This window comes from Monodelphis domestica, chromosome 7 (assembly GCF_027887165.1).
Source record: "Monodelphis domestica isolate mMonDom1 chromosome 7, mMonDom1.pri, whole genome shotgun sequence".
Lineage (NCBI taxonomy): Eukaryota > Metazoa > Chordata > Mammalia > Didelphimorphia > Didelphidae > Monodelphis > Monodelphis domestica.
Window position 1 is genome coordinate 61,045,221 of NC_077233.1, and position 16,329 is coordinate 61,061,549.

General features: G+C 54.3%; 1 protein-coding gene across 1 annotated transcript in view; it reads left to right on the forward strand.

Moving 5' to 3' along the window:
• PLXNA1 (plexin A1) overlaps positions 1-16,329 on the forward strand; it is a 260,073-nt gene that overhangs the window by 118,019 nt on the left and 125,725 nt on the right. Inside the window, 1 exon segment of the mRNA XM_056804732.1 lies at positions 12,699-12,839. Within this exon segment, the coding sequence (XP_056660710.1) occupies positions 12,699-12,839 (141 nt within the window).

The following is a 16,329-nucleotide window of genomic DNA, read 5'->3' on the forward strand; positions in this document are numbered from 1 at the left end:
AGTGATATAGGATCCTACCTCCTCACAGAGCGCAAGGCCGGATATATGGATCTGAAAAGCGGCTTTAGGGATGTTCACTGAACCCACAGGAGCTGATGAGATCATCCCCTGAGATGCCATAGAGTGAAAAGAAGAGAACTCTAGTCAGAGCCTGGCAGGGGGTGGGGGGTGGAGGGGCATCAATAGTTGGGTAAACAGAGGCCCAAAGGGAAGTTAAGTCATTTGCTCCAGCCTGTTCCTGCATTCCCTGCCTCCAGGCCCCTTTATGTCCTGTGCCTCTTGTTTTTACTGTTTTATCTGTATGCCTTCTCTCTGTCTGGACTTTGAGCTTTCCTTGAGGCCTAAGGCTGAGGAGAGAGACTGAGGGAGAGACCCAAGACTGAGACTGTGACAGAGACTGAGAGAGACAGACAGTCAGAGACAGAGACAGATCTGGAAGTGTGTGTGTGTGTGTGTGTGTGTGTGTGTGTGTGAGAGAGAGAGAGACAGAATATGTGTGTGTATGTGTGTGTGTGTGAGAGAGAGAGAGAGAGAGAGAGAGAGAGAGAGAGAGAGAGAGAGAGAGAGAGAGAGAGAGAGCGCACTGCCCTGAGGTTTGTTCAGTGATGACCAGGTCAAAGACCTTGGAGAGGCTGGTTTGAGATTTCTTTGTTTGCCTTTGCTTTTACTTTGGTGAGGCGGGGACAGCCCTCCCTTGGCTGCCCCCTTCCTACTCCCCAGCTCACAGATCCCTGTGGGTGGCTCGGGAAGTGGGAGGGTGAGACAGAGACCATATGCCAAATTCCTCTGGGTGGTTCTGCTGAGATCTGCTGGATCTCAAATGCACTGATTGTTGGGGGGGGAAGGGATTCCCTAAAACCAGGGGACAGAGGAGAGACTGTCTGACTGGGTCTGGGGTTCCGATTCTAGCTCTGCCATGAACCGGCTGGCTGATGGGGAGTAGGCCTCTCCCTCCTTTGAGCCTCAGTTTCTCCCTTTGTAAAGTGTCTCCAAGCCTGACGGAGGATTTAATAGATGTGAAAGTGCCGGAGAACAGGGTACCTGAGGAATGGCAGACCCCAGGCAGGGAGAGGCACGCGTCTGCTGCTCAGTGTCTCCAGCACACCTCTCCCCAGAGAGAAGGGGGGTGACCGATAAAGAAAGCTCAGTGTTTTCATGAATGAAGTATGGCAGGAATGTTTGCTGACCACTTAATTCCCTGGGATGGGCCCGGGCAGGCTGTGACTGCCTGAGAGCCAGGCCTCAGCTGCCTGCAGGGCCGGGTGGGAGGGCGAGCGGCCGGCGGGGTGCATGCATGTCTGGGAGGGAGCTTCCTGGGGGCGGTGGGGAGCTGGCAAAGCCGAGGCCCAGTCACAGGGCCCAGCTGTTGCCCTGCCGAGGTCACAGGGGAGAAGGAAGCGGATTCCTTTGAACAGCTGTTGGTAGGCAGAGCCCAGAGAGAAGTGCACAGGGTGGGGAGGTATCTGGAATGTGCCTTGTGGTCGGGAGAGGGAAGGCAGGTCTCAGCAGACCCCTCGAGGCTGGGCCTGGAGGGCCTTAGAAGGAGGGTGCTAGAGCCCGGAGGAGCCCCAAAAGGGAGGACTAGACACATCCGAGCTAGGAGGGACCCCACAAGAGAGCCGTTCTAAGGCCTGAGGCCATACATGCCAGAGCTACAGGCTGTCCCTGCTGTGAGGGACCTCAGAAGCGGGAGATGGAAGTGCCAGTACCCAATATTTTAAAGGCTTTGGAACTCCGAAGCCAGCATTGGAACTCAGAACCCAAAATGTTGGAGCTCTGAGGGGCTAGAGGACAGAGAAGGTCTGTGTTCTCAGGAGGCTTAAAACATGGGAGGTTTTCTCTGGAGGGGGCGCAGCCCCTCGGAGGCGTAGGAGAGCTTCAGGGCCGCGGGGCTGTCAGAGACCTCTCTGAGGCCCCCACTTTTCCTGCCTCTGGGGCGAGGGCCCGCCCCTCCTCCCTCCGTGGCGTTTGTCCTGGTTTTCTGGATAGGGCGGTGTAGAAAAGGAAGCCCACCATTCTGGAGTATTTGCTGCTTTATTCGTCTCGCCTCCTCAGACAACTCTAAGCCGGGGAGTGGAAGGGGGCAGGCACAGAGTCGGGGGTCGGGGACTCCATGCAGGCTTGTTGAGGGCACAGAAGGGGCCTGGGTGGGGAGCTTGCCAGAGGCACAGTTGGGGGCAAGTGTGGCAGGTGGTCATTCAGACCGACGGACAGTCGGCTGCATCTGTTCAAGCTGTTTTTCTGCCCCTCTTGAAATTCTCTAAAGAGGCCTGAGCTGTCACAGGCCACCTGTTGGCTTGTCCGGCAGGCTCTTAGGGCTGGGCTGGGTCAGCTTTTGCTGAGAAGGCTGGGGAGGGGGCAGGGGGGCGGGGGGCTCTGGTGTGCCCTGCAGGCCCATCCTAAACTCCCGCTCCCTTTGCAACCCCTCTGGCCCCGCAGCAGGCGCGCCAGACCTTCCAGACGGGCAGGATATTCCTTGGGGCCCGTGGGGCGGGCATCAGGAAGCACACAGCACACACCTGTGTACAGCCCGGGGACCCTGTGCGGGAAGCCATTGTCCTGGCCGCCCTCCTTCGCGAGGCTCGGAGTCTGGGCCTCGTAGCTGGGTCACCTTGTTCTGATCTCTTCTCTCTTGTGACATCCATATGGCCAGATCCATAGTTTGTTCCGCTGCAAAATGGGAACAATCCCCAGCTCTGCCCTCCTTGCCTTGCAGGGGGGTCGAAAGCTCCTCCGTGAAGCCCTCTACAGACAGAATAAGCCTCCCAGCTTTCTCTCGGGTTCCTCACCTAACTAACCCTTCCCTGTAAGCCTGGCTTCTCTAAAGAAACCCTAAAATCCAGAGCTGGAAGAGACTGCAGAGCCCTCGAGCCCACCCCCTCCTTTCAAAAGGAGGAAGCTGAGGCAGGCAGACTCAGGGGAGTTAGAATTGGAAGGGGGCCGCTGAGGTCCTCTAAGCCCACCCCCTCCTTTACTGAAGAAGAACCTGCTCAGAATGGTTAAGCAGCTTGCCTAAGGTCCCATAGCCTGTGAGGCAGGCTAGGAAGGAGGATGCCTTTCTTCTGTTCCCCAAACACATCCTCCTTTCCTGCCTCCTTCATTCCTCTCACCTTCCTCCTCTGCTTATTTCAGCCCTATTTTCCTCTAAAAACACACCCCGGTGCTATCTCTTCCGTGAGGTCTTCCCTGAGTACCCCCACCTAGAGGGCTACGCATTCTTCTGAAATCCTCCTGATTTACTTAGTCATTCAGAGCCGTAGACATTGTCAGTCCATCCATAAAGCTTAGGGGATAAATAGGAAATAATCCTAGAAGGCAGCACAATGAAGAAGGGCTTCCCCTAGAAGGTGGAACAGGAACTAGACCTGTCATTTCCCTGCTATAGGGAAGTCCTGGATGTCCAGAGTTTCTACCAACACCTCAACTTACATACTCTTAAAGCCAGTATGTGTCAGAGGCAGGATTTGAACTCTCATCTTCCTGGTTCCAAGACAAACTCCTTATCTACTATAGCACAATGCCTCTCAGTTATTCATCATCTTTGTTGCCCTTAATACTGAACAACCATTTTTATTGCCATGAATTTTCATCCATCCATCCATCCATCCATCCATCCATCCATCCATCTATCTATCTTATCTCTTTCACCTTCTGTCTTAGAATCAATATTGTGTCTTGGTTCCAAGGCAGAGGAGTGGTAAGGGCTAGGCAATGGTGGTTAAGTGACTCACCCAGCGTCACCCCGATCAGAAGTGTCTGAGGCCAGATTTGAACCACAGATTTCCAGTCTCTAGGCCTGGCTTGAGCCCCCAGCTTCCCCCTATTTTTATTTTTTAAAAAATCTCAACTAACCTGGAATCTTGTAGGCATTGCTTTGACTTACCTCTGTCCCAGCACCTAGGAGGTGCATAGTGAACAATACCAGTCATGAACCTTCAATCATCAGATTTAAAGCTGTAAAGACACTAAAGAGATATGACAACAGTGAATAGCTATCTAGCTCTTTCTCTGTGCCAAGCACTGTGCTAAATGCTTTTACAATTATAATCTCATCTGTACCTCTGCAAGATGGTTGTCATTCACTCCCATTTTACAGATGAGGAAACTGAGGCAAGCGGAAGTCAGGGGCTTGCACAGAGCCCAGTTGGTAAGTGTTTGAGGCTGGATTTGAACTTGGGTCTTTCTGACTTCAAGCCCAGCCTCTGAGCACAGCACCACCTGGCTGCAGTATTTTTCTTCATGTTCTGCAAGGAAGGGACTTGCCCCGAGTGAGAGGACAGGTTGGTGACTGGGTCAGGTCCTCCTGCCAGACCTCTCCCCACCAGTGTCTCTTGGCTCTCACCCCCTGGCCTCCCATTGGCATGTGTGATGGGAAGATCTGCCCGTACTTGTCCATCTAATGAATTAATTCATCTTCCTAGCAGATAACCGCAGTGCTGGAGGAATGGGTGGGTGCTCCCAAGTGAGCTCCTGATGAAATAAGGGTGAAAACCTCTGAAATACCACAACCTTGGTGACTCACCCATGTTGGAATCTTCCAAACTAGAGTCTTTCTATTCCTCAAACATGGCGGGAGGGACAGTTCAGGAGTGCTGCTCTGTCTTCCTGCCTGCTAAACGACCTGGTACTTTGTTTTCTGCATGCATTCTTCCCCCATCAGAAGCTCCTCTAGGACTATTTCCTTTTAATTTGGGGGGATCCAGAGTGCCTGGGACATAGGCTACATAGTAAGCCTGTACTGGCTTCCTTCAAGGCCCCACTCCCATCCCCTCTTCTTCAGGACATCTTCCCCCTTAATTCCAGGACCTGCTCTCGTTTCATTATTTTCTAGCTATCCCGTCTAGAGCCTGGCTGTCTCCCCAGATTAGATGGGGAGCTCCTTGAGGCCAGGAACCGAGTTTTGGCTCTTTTTGCATCAGTTGCACAGTCTTGCCACAAAGAAAGTACTTAGTAACTTTTTATTGACTCACTGACTTAGTAAATACTATTGTATGAATGAATAACCAGCTACTCTGGGTGGAGTGACTGCTCTGGGCCTCGGTTTTCTTGGTGTCCTTACTGTACAGTGAAGAAAATGGGACCCCTCTATTCCTTTCTTGTTGGAATTTGCTCAGATTTCAGGGGATTTGCCCAAAGTCACACAAAGTAGCAAGGCCAGTCCAGGGTTCTCCGGGCTGTTTCGTGCAGCCTGAATTCTGCCTCTGAGGTAGCTTGGGCTGCCTGAGTGATCTTGAGCAGCCCCTTAGCCCCACCAGCCTGTCTCCTCATCTGTAAACTAGGGCATCCTGGAGGTCTGAAGCTGTGGTGGAGTCTTTGTTTTCCTAGGAGGAAGGAGGAAAGGGAGCTTTGCTTGTGATGAGTGCCCTCCCTCCTCTGCTGCTGCCAGGTCCCACAATTTACCAGGAGTTAGTGGGAAGGTGATGAGTAGCCTGTCTGGATCAGTGGGAGACTGGACACCTTTCAGGAGGTTCCCAGCTCTGGATCCCAGGCCTAATTGCCTTCTATTTTGCATAAATTTACATGTTGAACTTGAGTCCCCAACACTTAAGGCTCTGACGTGAAATCCGTTCCTTCTGTGGTCGTACCCCAGCCTGGAACCCAGGCTGCCTTTCGGCGAGTGACAGCCCTTTGTAGGGGAGGCAGGAGGACAGCCGCATGCTGTCACATACCAGGCAGGACAAGGGACCTCTCCCTGGCTGGGGTGACCGCTGGAGCCACTTGGGGATCTGGCAGCTCCTCGCAGCCTTGCCTTATCTTGTCTGAATTCTCCAGCCAAACAGGTTTATTCCCTGTTCCTCCAGCCCAGAACATGTGAATTCCTCCCTCCCCTCTCCTGGAATGCACCCTGTCGAGGCCCTGTTTGCTCAAGGCTCAGCTCCTCAGCCTCCCCAGATTTTTTCCTCCAAATGCTTACTGTTCTCTGCGTCTGCCCTCCTTTACTTGTCCTCTACTTTCAGTTACTTAAATTGGCAAAGGGCTTTGAATGTTTGAAAAGCTTTTAAAAGGATTCAGAGCTGAAAGAGACTTTAGAGATCACTTTATCTTCATTTACAGATAGAGAAACTGAGTCCCAAGATGATAATGCTAGACAAAGCCATTAGGTCTTTTCACCCCAGTTCAGAGCTCTTCCCATTTCTACAGGTGAGCATCCTCCGATAGCACGACAACTAGAACTGACCTGATCCAATGGATCCCCCTGTACCCCAGTGATTCTGGGCCATGGCCCCTCAGACTTTGCCCCAGTCTTCTGAGGCTTGCTTCCCCGAAATCTTTAGGGTATCCAGGCTCCCTCCTGGCTGTCCCCTTGGCATCCCTCCCCAGGTGACCAGCCCCTCTTTTCCCATCCTCTCTTTCTCCGCTGACATTCTTTGTGGTTCCCATCCAGCATGTGCCTCTCTCTTGTTTTCGGTGGGATACTCCTTTGGGGATTCCATGTGTCACTGCTCCACAGGAACCCTGGTAAGATGCTGGTGTTGAAAAGAGGAATCTTTCTGGGAGAATTTCAAGGGGCATTAAATAGGCTTTTCAGCCCAGCCTGCTGCCTTCTTCCTCTTGTTCAACTCTTGGTCCAGAGCAGGCTACCTCTGTGCTGTCTGTCCCACTGATAGACAAAGTCTATAGCTTTTCCATCCAAGTGCACGCCATGACTTGGGCAATGACTATTCTTTAATTGTTTGGCATTTTCTCTGTGGATGGTCTTTGGAGGGATCTTTCTTTCAGCATTCTGCAGGTGGCATAGTGTCATGAGGAAGTATCTCTGCCTACAGGGAGTCTTATGTTCAGCTCGAAGTTCATGTTTCAATACTAGATCCCCTCTCCTCCCACCCCCTCCCCCCAAAACAAAAGAAAAATGCAATCCTTGCAACGAATAAGCATGCTGAAACAAAGCCATTTGATATGTCCTTTGGCACCTTGAGCCCCTGTCCCATCTCTGAGGAGGTGGCTGGTATGCTTCCCCATCAGCCCTCTGGAGTTGTGCTTAGTTATTTGCATTCATCAGAATTCGTAAGCCTTTCCAAGTTGTTTTTGTCTTTCCTCTATAAATCACCCTCCCTTTTCTGCTTACTTTACTCTGCATCAGTTCATAGACATTTCCCCAAATGTTAATCTACAAGTATTTGACTGTCAGCAGAGTGTCTCCGAAGCCATCCCTTTTGTCATTTCTTATGTCACTACACTGTTCTATTATGTTCACATACCATAATTTGTTCCACCAAATTGTTATCTTTTCCTCTTTCATATCTTGTATATCGATCTCTCAAAGCCCTCACAATTTACTGCTTTTCCTTTCTTTGTCCATTGTCTCCCTTCCCTATTATAAGTACATCCAGGATTGTGAAATTGAAGTCCCAAGTGTGATGACTTCGCCGCTTTTGTTGGGGAAAACACATTCTTGTTGCAGATCTTTTCCATTTTTCCTGTTTGTCGTCCTTTCTTTTTCTTCCTTAAACGCTCCAGGATAACCCTGCTTAGCTTCTCCTGCCCATGATTGCTCTCTGCTTTATGGGACAGTACTGCTATTAGCCTTCCTCAGAAGGTTTTATAAATGAGTTTACATTCTAAACTGTAGTTTCCTTTGGCTTCCATCTTTCCGTGCTGATGAAGGCACTTTGGGGGGCTCATCTGGTCATCTTGTTGTGGAAAGGGACTTAGATTGGTTAAACTGTACAAATTAACACACACACACATGTATATGATATGCTGTACAAATTAATATGATTGGTTTTCATACCATTTTCTGTTTATTTCCCATTTTTTAAATCATATATCGTATCCGTTCCTCATTATTCCTCTTAGATTTCTTCTCATTTGCATCTTTTCTTTGCTCTGAGGAATTGGTCTGATTCAGGGTGCTGAATCAGGATGCTCTCCTTTCTGGTGGAGGGCAGCCTCTCTCAGCTCCCTTCTCCTCCCCTGCAACTTAGGAAATGCAGAGTAACTCAGCAAAACCTCATCTGGAGGAGTCCGCTGTCCCTCAAGGGGCTCTTGGCCTGGCCAGGGCTGGGCACCTGGGCGTGCTAAGGAGCGCCATCTTTAAGGTTTTGTATTTTTCACTTCCCTTCAGTTCTGGTAAGTATCCGTGGCTGGACACCACTGGGAGAAAAGGCAAGAGCCCTCCCGGTCAGATTCCATTCTTGGGCTTGTTGTGGATGCACAAATAAATACAAAAGAGTTAAGGAAGGAGGAAAGGGCTCTCCAGAGATTCCAGAAGCAGCAGCACCTCTTCCCCTGGTTTTCTCTCCATTCCCTCCAATTTCCCCCTTGAGGGCTCTGGGCCATCTTCCCCGCTAGAGCAGAAGCTCCTGAGGGCAGAGATCTCTTCTCGGACTCTTTAAGAGCAGCCCCGTGCCTCGTGCCTCGGACTTTTTGGGGATATGATAAGGCATAGAATTATTAAGCGGTTAGAACCCCAGTAATTGCACCGGAGAGGACAGTGTCTTTCACCACTCTGCCTAACCGTATGATTGCTCTGTCCACACCTGCGTACGTACACGATTCACAGGGAAGGCAGGGCCACATCTGGGTATCTACATGAATGTAGAAGCACACACAGACCCATACATAGACATATGTGTGTATTTAAGCCTGTCCTTCCATCCTGGAAGTGCAGCTGCCGCTCCCAGGCCCGGTCCTGGTTCTGGTCCTGATGGGCCCAGACGACCTCTCCTGTTCCTCATGGCAGGACTCATGAACTCAGGCAGTCCTCCATCTCCAGCCTCTTTCCCACCTCTGCTGTTCTGCTGAATTCTTTGCCCGAGGCTGTGAGGTCTGACAAAGGGGGTTGGTCCCTGGCACAGGCCTATGCACATGGGGGCAGCACATGAAGGGTTCACGGAGCCCACTTTCCAGCCTGTTTCCCCTTCTATAAAGGGCTTCTTGACCTGGCTGGGGTCTGTGAATTTAAACATTTTTATTTTGGAAGTGATTTTCAGCACCTCTCGTTTCCCCTTAAGTTCCGCGTCCTTGCTCTTCCCTGTCTAAGAATACTGCTCTGGGGAGGGGTCTGTAGGTTCTCCCAGATCGCGGAGTGGGAGTCCAGGACTCCAGGAAAGTGAAGGCCTCCTCCCAGAGGAGCATCTCCTCCGGCGGCCCGTCTGGCCGTGCATCTGGCTCCGAATGCAGCGGGGCAGAGGAAGAAGAGGGGGACGTTTTCCTGAGTCAGTGAGGAAGACAAGGCTGACGGACAGACAGGGATGGTGAGGGGCAAAGCATGTTGGGGAGCTGGGCCTCTGGAGAGGAGGGCGGCCGTCCCGCTCGCTTCTGTGGCCGTCAAGTACGAGGAGCGTAAAGTGCTCTAGAAGTAGCTGCTCGTCGCCATGGTGGCCGCCATGTTTTAGCCCCATGTCAGACGTGGGGGAGCCCGATTTCTGCCTTTCAGGATTTGTAGCTGTAATAATTAGTCGCTCCGTATTGGTTCAGGCTGCCTTGGCGAGGGAGTGATCTCCTCGCCAATGGAATTGTTCACGAAGACCGGCCTCCCATCAGAGGGGCCAGAAGGGACTCCTGCGTTGGGCAGGCGATGAAACTTACTGAATTGTTATTTCTAAATCTTCCCCTTCCATCTGAGAATGGATACTGGGTATCGGTTCCAAGGCAGAAACCTGGTAAAGGCTGGGCAGTGGGGGCGAAGTGACTCACCCAGGGGCTCCCAGCTGGGGAGTGTCTGAGGACCTTCTGTCGCCCCCTCCCTGCCTTCTCCGATGCTGGTGTCGCTAGGTGTCCCTGCTCTATCTCGTGCCACCTTTTCTTCCCCCCAGGGAGCTCCGGGCTCCTTCAGCATCCCCGTCGGTCGGTCGGCCGCTCATTCGTCCGGTCTTGTCTTCTCCCACTCTGCTTCACGGCTGCTCATCTTTCCTTTGGTCCGGGGTGCCTCACTTGGGGCTGGCTCCAGAGCGTGTCCTCAGGGAATTCCTCTTCTTCCTGGTGCCCCTGGAGTAGAGGCCCCCACAGGGTCCGGGCTGGTCTGGGGCAGTTCAGGTGGGGCTCGTGTCTGATGTTCCGGGGAGCAGCGCCGCCCCCAGGATTCCAGGGGGCCGTGCGGTCTCCCCCGGGTTTTGTCATGGACGGCTCCTTCTCTCCAGGGCCCCATAAAGGAATGTTCCTTTCCCAGGAGCCCACAGGGAAATCTCTTTCCCTTCAGCGCCACGCGGAGTGCTTTTTTTCTTTAGGGTTTTGGGGGGCTGAGGCCGCCACGGGCCCTGGCTGAAGGCGGGATCTGGGGCTGTGCCGGGCTTGTGCTGCGGCCAGGGAGATGGGGCCTCCCTCCCTCCCTCCCAGGGGGCGTCAGGTGGGAGACGGATTTATGGGAACTGCCAGCCGCGGCGTCTCTGTGGCCTCGTGAGGGCTCCTGGGCCCGGGCTGCGCGGTCCTCCGTAATGGAAGATGGCACTCGTGACAGGCTCGCTGCTCCCTGACCCCTGGGGGCCGGGGAGGAGCTCGTGGGGGTGGCAGCCTTTCTTCCAGCCTCTGCGCCCTGGAGCTTGGCCGGAGCCCCGGGCGCCGTCAGCCCAGCACCCCCTCCTGCAGCTTCAGGCCCCCCGTCCTGCGGCCTCCCTCAGAGCAGGGTACTCACTCTGCCGATGGGGCCGGCTCTTCTGTGCTCTCTGACTCCATGGGGCCATTCCTCGGGCAGCTCCGGGCCAGCGGGGGCCTGAGCCTCTCCCTCCTCCCTCCCCCTGGCCGGCTCCCCGGAGTTCTGGGCCGCGGCTTGTGGTCCCGGTGGAGGCCGAGCTCTGCAGCCGCTCCGGGTTGATTTAAGGGAAGGGCCGGGGATTGGCCCGGGGTGACCAGGAGCGGATGTGGGAGGGAGCGCCAAGGCAGACTTTGTTTTGCAGATTGGGTTACAGGAATGTCTCCCACCCGGCTGGCTCCCCCTCGTCCCTCCCCCCTTAGAGGATTCCAGTGCAGCCCCGGAGGGGGCCTCCCTCCCCCTTACTGCCTCAGCCACCCTGGATACGTCACACCCTCCAGGCCTCAGTTTCTTTAAATGTTAAATAAGGAAAAATCTTTGAGCCTCTCCATCTTAGTCTGGTAGACCAGAGGGCCTTGACGTTCTCTTCCAGCTCTGAATCGGTGATCCTTGTCAGTCCTTTCCCCCTACAGATGGGGAAACTGAGGCCTGAGACAGGGAACCGAGCCACCCAAGCGCTCCTGGCTAGTCAAGGGCCGAGAGCCCGGACCAGATCTCCCGTCATCTCCTCAGAGCCTTCTGTAAAGCCTCTGGCCATTTGAGGCAGCCTTGTTGGGCAGACCCAAGTTCGAATCCCGCATCAGCGATCAACGACTGGCGTGCTCCTGCAGCCAGGTCTCCAGGCCTGGCCTCGTCCCATCGAGCCGCCCCTTGGAATAACGTTTCATTGAGCCCTCATTCTGGGGTTATTGATTGAGGCTGGGCCGCAGTCAGCCTGGTGGGGCGGGAAGACCAGAGAGGAAATGAGATCCCGCCTTCCTGGGAGAGGGCACCTGCTGGGAGCCTGCGCTGCTGAGCCTGGGGCATTGTGGAGGCCGCTGGCCAAGGACTCCTGCCAGGCCCGGGGGCATCCGCTGCAGCTCCGTGAGCAGAAGGGCACAGGGGCCTGCAGACACCCACTGGGGCCGTCCTTGGAAGGATTGGGGGGGGGGGCTCATTCATTCCAGATAAGGCCCTGGTGCAGCAGCCTCAGCTTCCCTGTCTGCGGTGGGGGGAGGGCGGGGAGAGGCAGAGAGCTGCGGCCCATTTCTCCTGGTTCCATGGTGGGATGGATGAATGGGCTTCCTCTGCCTCTGCCTGTCTCTGTCTCCCCTCGCCTGGCCCGGCCTCCTTTCTTCCCTGGCTTCCTCCAGGGCCTCTAGGCAGAGAAGGGCCACAGAATGGCCGCATGGCGGTTCCGTTTGCTCCTGCGTTGGGCCCTTGCTCCTCTTGGATCCTCCGCTTCCCCACACCAGCCTCCCAATGCTTTCCCGTCCTCTTCCCACCCCGCCGATGGCCAGGATCCTCAGACTCTTAATGGCAGGGCTGGACAGGGAAACCGAGGCCCAGAGAGGAAGGTCTCCCTGGGGAGAGAGCCTGGGCCCTTCCCCTTCCGTCGGTCAGCTCCTAGGTGGAGGCCCCGAGCCCGGGCCTTGGGGGCGAGGGAGCCCCCATGAGCCGGGGCCCTCCGGGTTCCCCACCGCCAGCCCCAGAGACAGCCCCACATCCCGGCCCCGTGGTGTGCGTGGAAGTTCACATTTCTGGGAAGTTCCTCAGGGGTCTCTCTTAATTAAATACATTTGTTTTGTGAAAGCGACTAAAAATACTCCTGGCTGATGTTATCGGCAGGCTGGCTGGCGGGGAATCAGAGGAGCTGCTCTAATTAAACGGCCCCCAGTTTGTTTGCGATCTGGAATACATTTCCATGCTAATAAGGCGGCTGGGGGCAGGGCCCCCCTCCCCCCAGCTCCCTCTTTCTGGGTGAGAAGGAGAAGGGGATGGGCATCGGGCATTCCGCATCCTGATCACGGCGCCCGGCACCCAGGTGGACAGACATGATCTCATCCAGCCTCGCCACAAGCCGCTGGAGGAGGCCCCCGGGTGTGGGAGGCAGGATTCAAACCCCGGCCCTGTCCTTGTGTCGCGTGATGGCTTCCGTGGCGGGGGGACGCGGCGCTTCCCCGAAGGGGTTCTGGGGGGCCCCATCCGGCGTCCCAGAGTCTGACCGCCGCCCTCCTCTCTCTTGCAGATCCTGGTGGACCTGTCGAGCCCGGGGGGCCGCCCTGCCCTGCAGTATGAGAACGTGGTGGCCCACGAGGGCAGCTCCATCCTGCGGGACCTGGTCCTGAGCCCCAGCCGGCAGTACATCTACGCCATGACCGAGAAGCAGGTAGGTGCCCGGGGGGTGCCCGCGCGGGGCCCTGCTGGGCCCAGGGGCCGCGCAGGCCTCGGTTTCCCGCCTCGTCCGCTCCAGTCGCTCCCCCGCTCTAAGGCTTGGTTCCTGCCATAAAAGGGATCCTGATCCCACTCTTGTCTCCTGAGACTTGGGTGAGGGTTAGAAGAAATGGCTGCCAGGAAAATCAGAGCTGCCTTTAGAGCCTTCTCTACTGTTTAATAGTCTTCATGAGGCCATTTCTGGAGAAGGCTCCGGAAGCGCTTTACCCTTCTTTTCTGAGCCTCACAACCTTTCTGGAGGAGGTGGGGGCTGGCCTTTGCCTCATCTCACAGGGGAGCCCCTGGAGACCTAGGAAGGCGACGTGACCCTGCCCGGGTCCCTTAGCTAGTAGGGTCTGAGGAGGATTTGAACTCAAGTCTTGGTAGTAAAAGTAGGAATAACGACGATATCATTTAGACAGTGCTTGAAGGTTTTCAAGGTGTTTTCTTCCCTTCATTTCTCTTGTTCCCAGCCCTGGGAGGTCAGCACTCTCATTCTCTACATTTTTTAAAGATGACCGGGCGATTTGTTCACGAGGAGCCTGGATCTCCTGGTTTGGGGTGCTCTTGCCAGCACAGCGCCTCTCCTCTCTAATCTCCCAGAGCCAGGCTGCAGCTTTCCTTTCCTCTTTCCTCCCTCACAGACTGGGGCACAGCGGAGCTTCTCGGGAGAGGTTCCAGCTGTGTGTCTGGTTCTGGAAATGGGATGTCCTGGTGGATTCTGGGGGAAGCCCCCCCACCAGTGGCTCCCATTTCAGTCATCCTCCCCCTGTGCCCAGCATTAGCTGTGCCCAAGGGCTAAGTGGCTGTGATGTGTTTATCTCATGAGCAGATCCAGGCTTTCTCTGAACCTCGACTTCAGCCTTCCTCTTCTCTTCCCAGAAGTCCTCCTGGCCATTCACCCTGGAGGATTTCCCCTGCCTGAGCCTGTTGGACCCAGTTTGGGGCCCTTTGAAGGATGGGGACCTGTGGATCAGCTGGCTTTTTATCTCTCGGGGGACAGCCCCTGCCCCTGGGAGAACGGGAAGGATGACTCACAGAGCGCTAGAGCTGGGTCAGACCTCTGGTTTTATTTTATTTTTAAGTGTTTGATGTGTTTTCTTTTTCCACCACTGTCAGCTTTTGTTGACACCCCCCCCCCCAAACCTTTCTAGAGTCGATCAAAACAAAATGAGCCCATCGGTCAATCTAGGTCTGCCCACACGGACCTCCTCTTCCGTCCATCGTCCCCCTGGTTCTTCTTTCTTGCCTTTGCATCAGTGTGTAGCAATCTTCTGAAGTGCTTCTGAAAGCCCCCCATTCCATTCCCATGATGTGTACCATCGTGGCACACATGGGGGGGGGCACTTTCCATCCAGAGTGGCTGCCCTGGAAGAGCCTTGTGACCCACTGATTAGAGCGCTGGCCTCTGTGGCAGGGAGACCCACGCTCATCTTTTGTCTGGGCTAAATGACTGAACTGAAGTGCTGCTCTGGACAGCTTCCTCTCTATGGCGGGCTTCTCCTTCCTTTGGCTTCCTCCCAGGATGTCCTCGGAGTGCCTCCCCCCTTTTCCCGGGGATGGGCCCGAGGACAAGAGAGGCGATGGGGCTGAAGCTTGTAAGCGGTAAAAATCAAAGGACTGGACTCAATGTATAAGTGTGGTTGCCGTAAATGATTACTCAAGTCAGAATGACTTTTTATGGTAGTTTATTTACAAAATGAGAAAGAGTGAAAGTAGAGAAATGAGAAAGAGGGCAGAGTAAGAAATCTAGCTTAATGAGCTAGACTGTTTGCTCAGGCCCTGGCTTTACTCTGGCAGGGCTCCAGAAGCCCCAGCCAGAGGGCTGAGGGGTCAGTTAAACAAGGGTTTTCGCCACGAGGCCTCCTCCAAGATGAGGGTCCCCTCCGGAGTGCCTCTCAGAAAAATCCAGGAAAGGGAGTCAGTCTTTTTCACTCACCCTCGTGGTAGTTCTGAGGGAAAAATCCAAGAGCAGTTTGAGGTCCTAAGCCAGAGCTCCTTCAAGATCAAGATCACGTCGAAGGCTAAAGATCTCCTCACAGGAAGTTCTTGTCACTTTTAAAGACCATTCCTTTTGTCACTTCCTGTGACTTCCTTCATTTGACGTGTATCAATTACAGCTAAAGCTTTGCTTAGGACTACCCAGGGGGAAGTCAGTCGATTCTGATTCTTCACCCACTATAGCACAAGTGGGTCACAGACCTCCCTATACTTAAGGATAAGTGGGGTGTGTACACTTCTGGTGATTAAATCTGAAAATGGGCGGGGAAAGTTAATCCTATCTTCACAATCCTCCCTATGATCATTTGGGAGACTAGTCTCCCGATTTGATCATTTAACATAATTATCTTGTACCTCTAAAATCTAACTACAGGTGTATACAATATTGCACCTTCTAAAAGGAAACCACACTAGTTAGAGATAAGAGAAACGAGGGTTTAGATTTCAGTACAGCCTAGGAGGGGTCCTCAGACCCGACCTAGTGACATGGGCCTTCCAACTATCCAGGCAGGCACTGGGGAGCCCCAGCAGGACACAGAGGAAAAGAGTGTGTCAGTGCCCCCAAAGCCCAAGGGGCCTTTATGGAAGGCAGAAGTGGGGAGCCAACAGTCATTGGAGGCTGTGGAGGAAGCAGGGCCTTTTCTTGTTCCCTGAATTGTCTGAAGGATTTCTCTAAGGAGAGTCAATCTCTGAAGTAGAGAAGGCTTATGGGCTGTGAGAGGAGCCTCATTCCATCTATCTCTGTCTGTCTCTGTCTCTCTCTCTGTCCCCTTCCTCCTCCTCCTCCTCCTTCCCTCCATCACTAACGGCACCCATTTGTCCCTGTTGGGGCCTGGTGGTAACAGAGTGGAGCAGGTGGAGCCTCCCGTCCCCCCTTAGTCTCTAATACCCGAAGTGCTCAGATCTGAGGACGTTGGGCTGTGACTGGGCCCGGAGAACGGAGGATGTCCGGAGCTGCCCAGGATGGCAGACAGAGGCCGTCTCAGGGGGAGACCGTGGCAAGGATCGAGGGGCTGGGAAGGCCTCCTGCAGAAGGCCGATGGGAGCTGAGTCTCAAAACATGCCCACAGGACAGGAGAGGGTGCCTGGGGGACAGCCCGGGGAGAGCAGGGCAGGAGAGGTGCGGGGGCATGATTGGGCAGGGGGATGTGGAGCCAGGCAGGCCTAAGCGCTTTAGACTGCTGAGGGGAGAAGGGTTTGGAGGGAGGAGTGGCCAGAGGAGCTCTCCATTTGTCTGCCCTCTGAGGTCCTGGGTTCTAATCCCACCTCAGCCTCCCTGGGACCCAGCTTCTTCACCTGTGAAAAGGTCTTTTAAATCAATAATCCCACAAACACAGGGACATCACGGGGGAGGCCCTGCTGCCTGGAGCTGAGGATGCACGTTAGAGATCAGGAAAGTTTAGGCCTTGAAGCTAAAACATGATTCTGAGAAGGGTCCCCAGGCT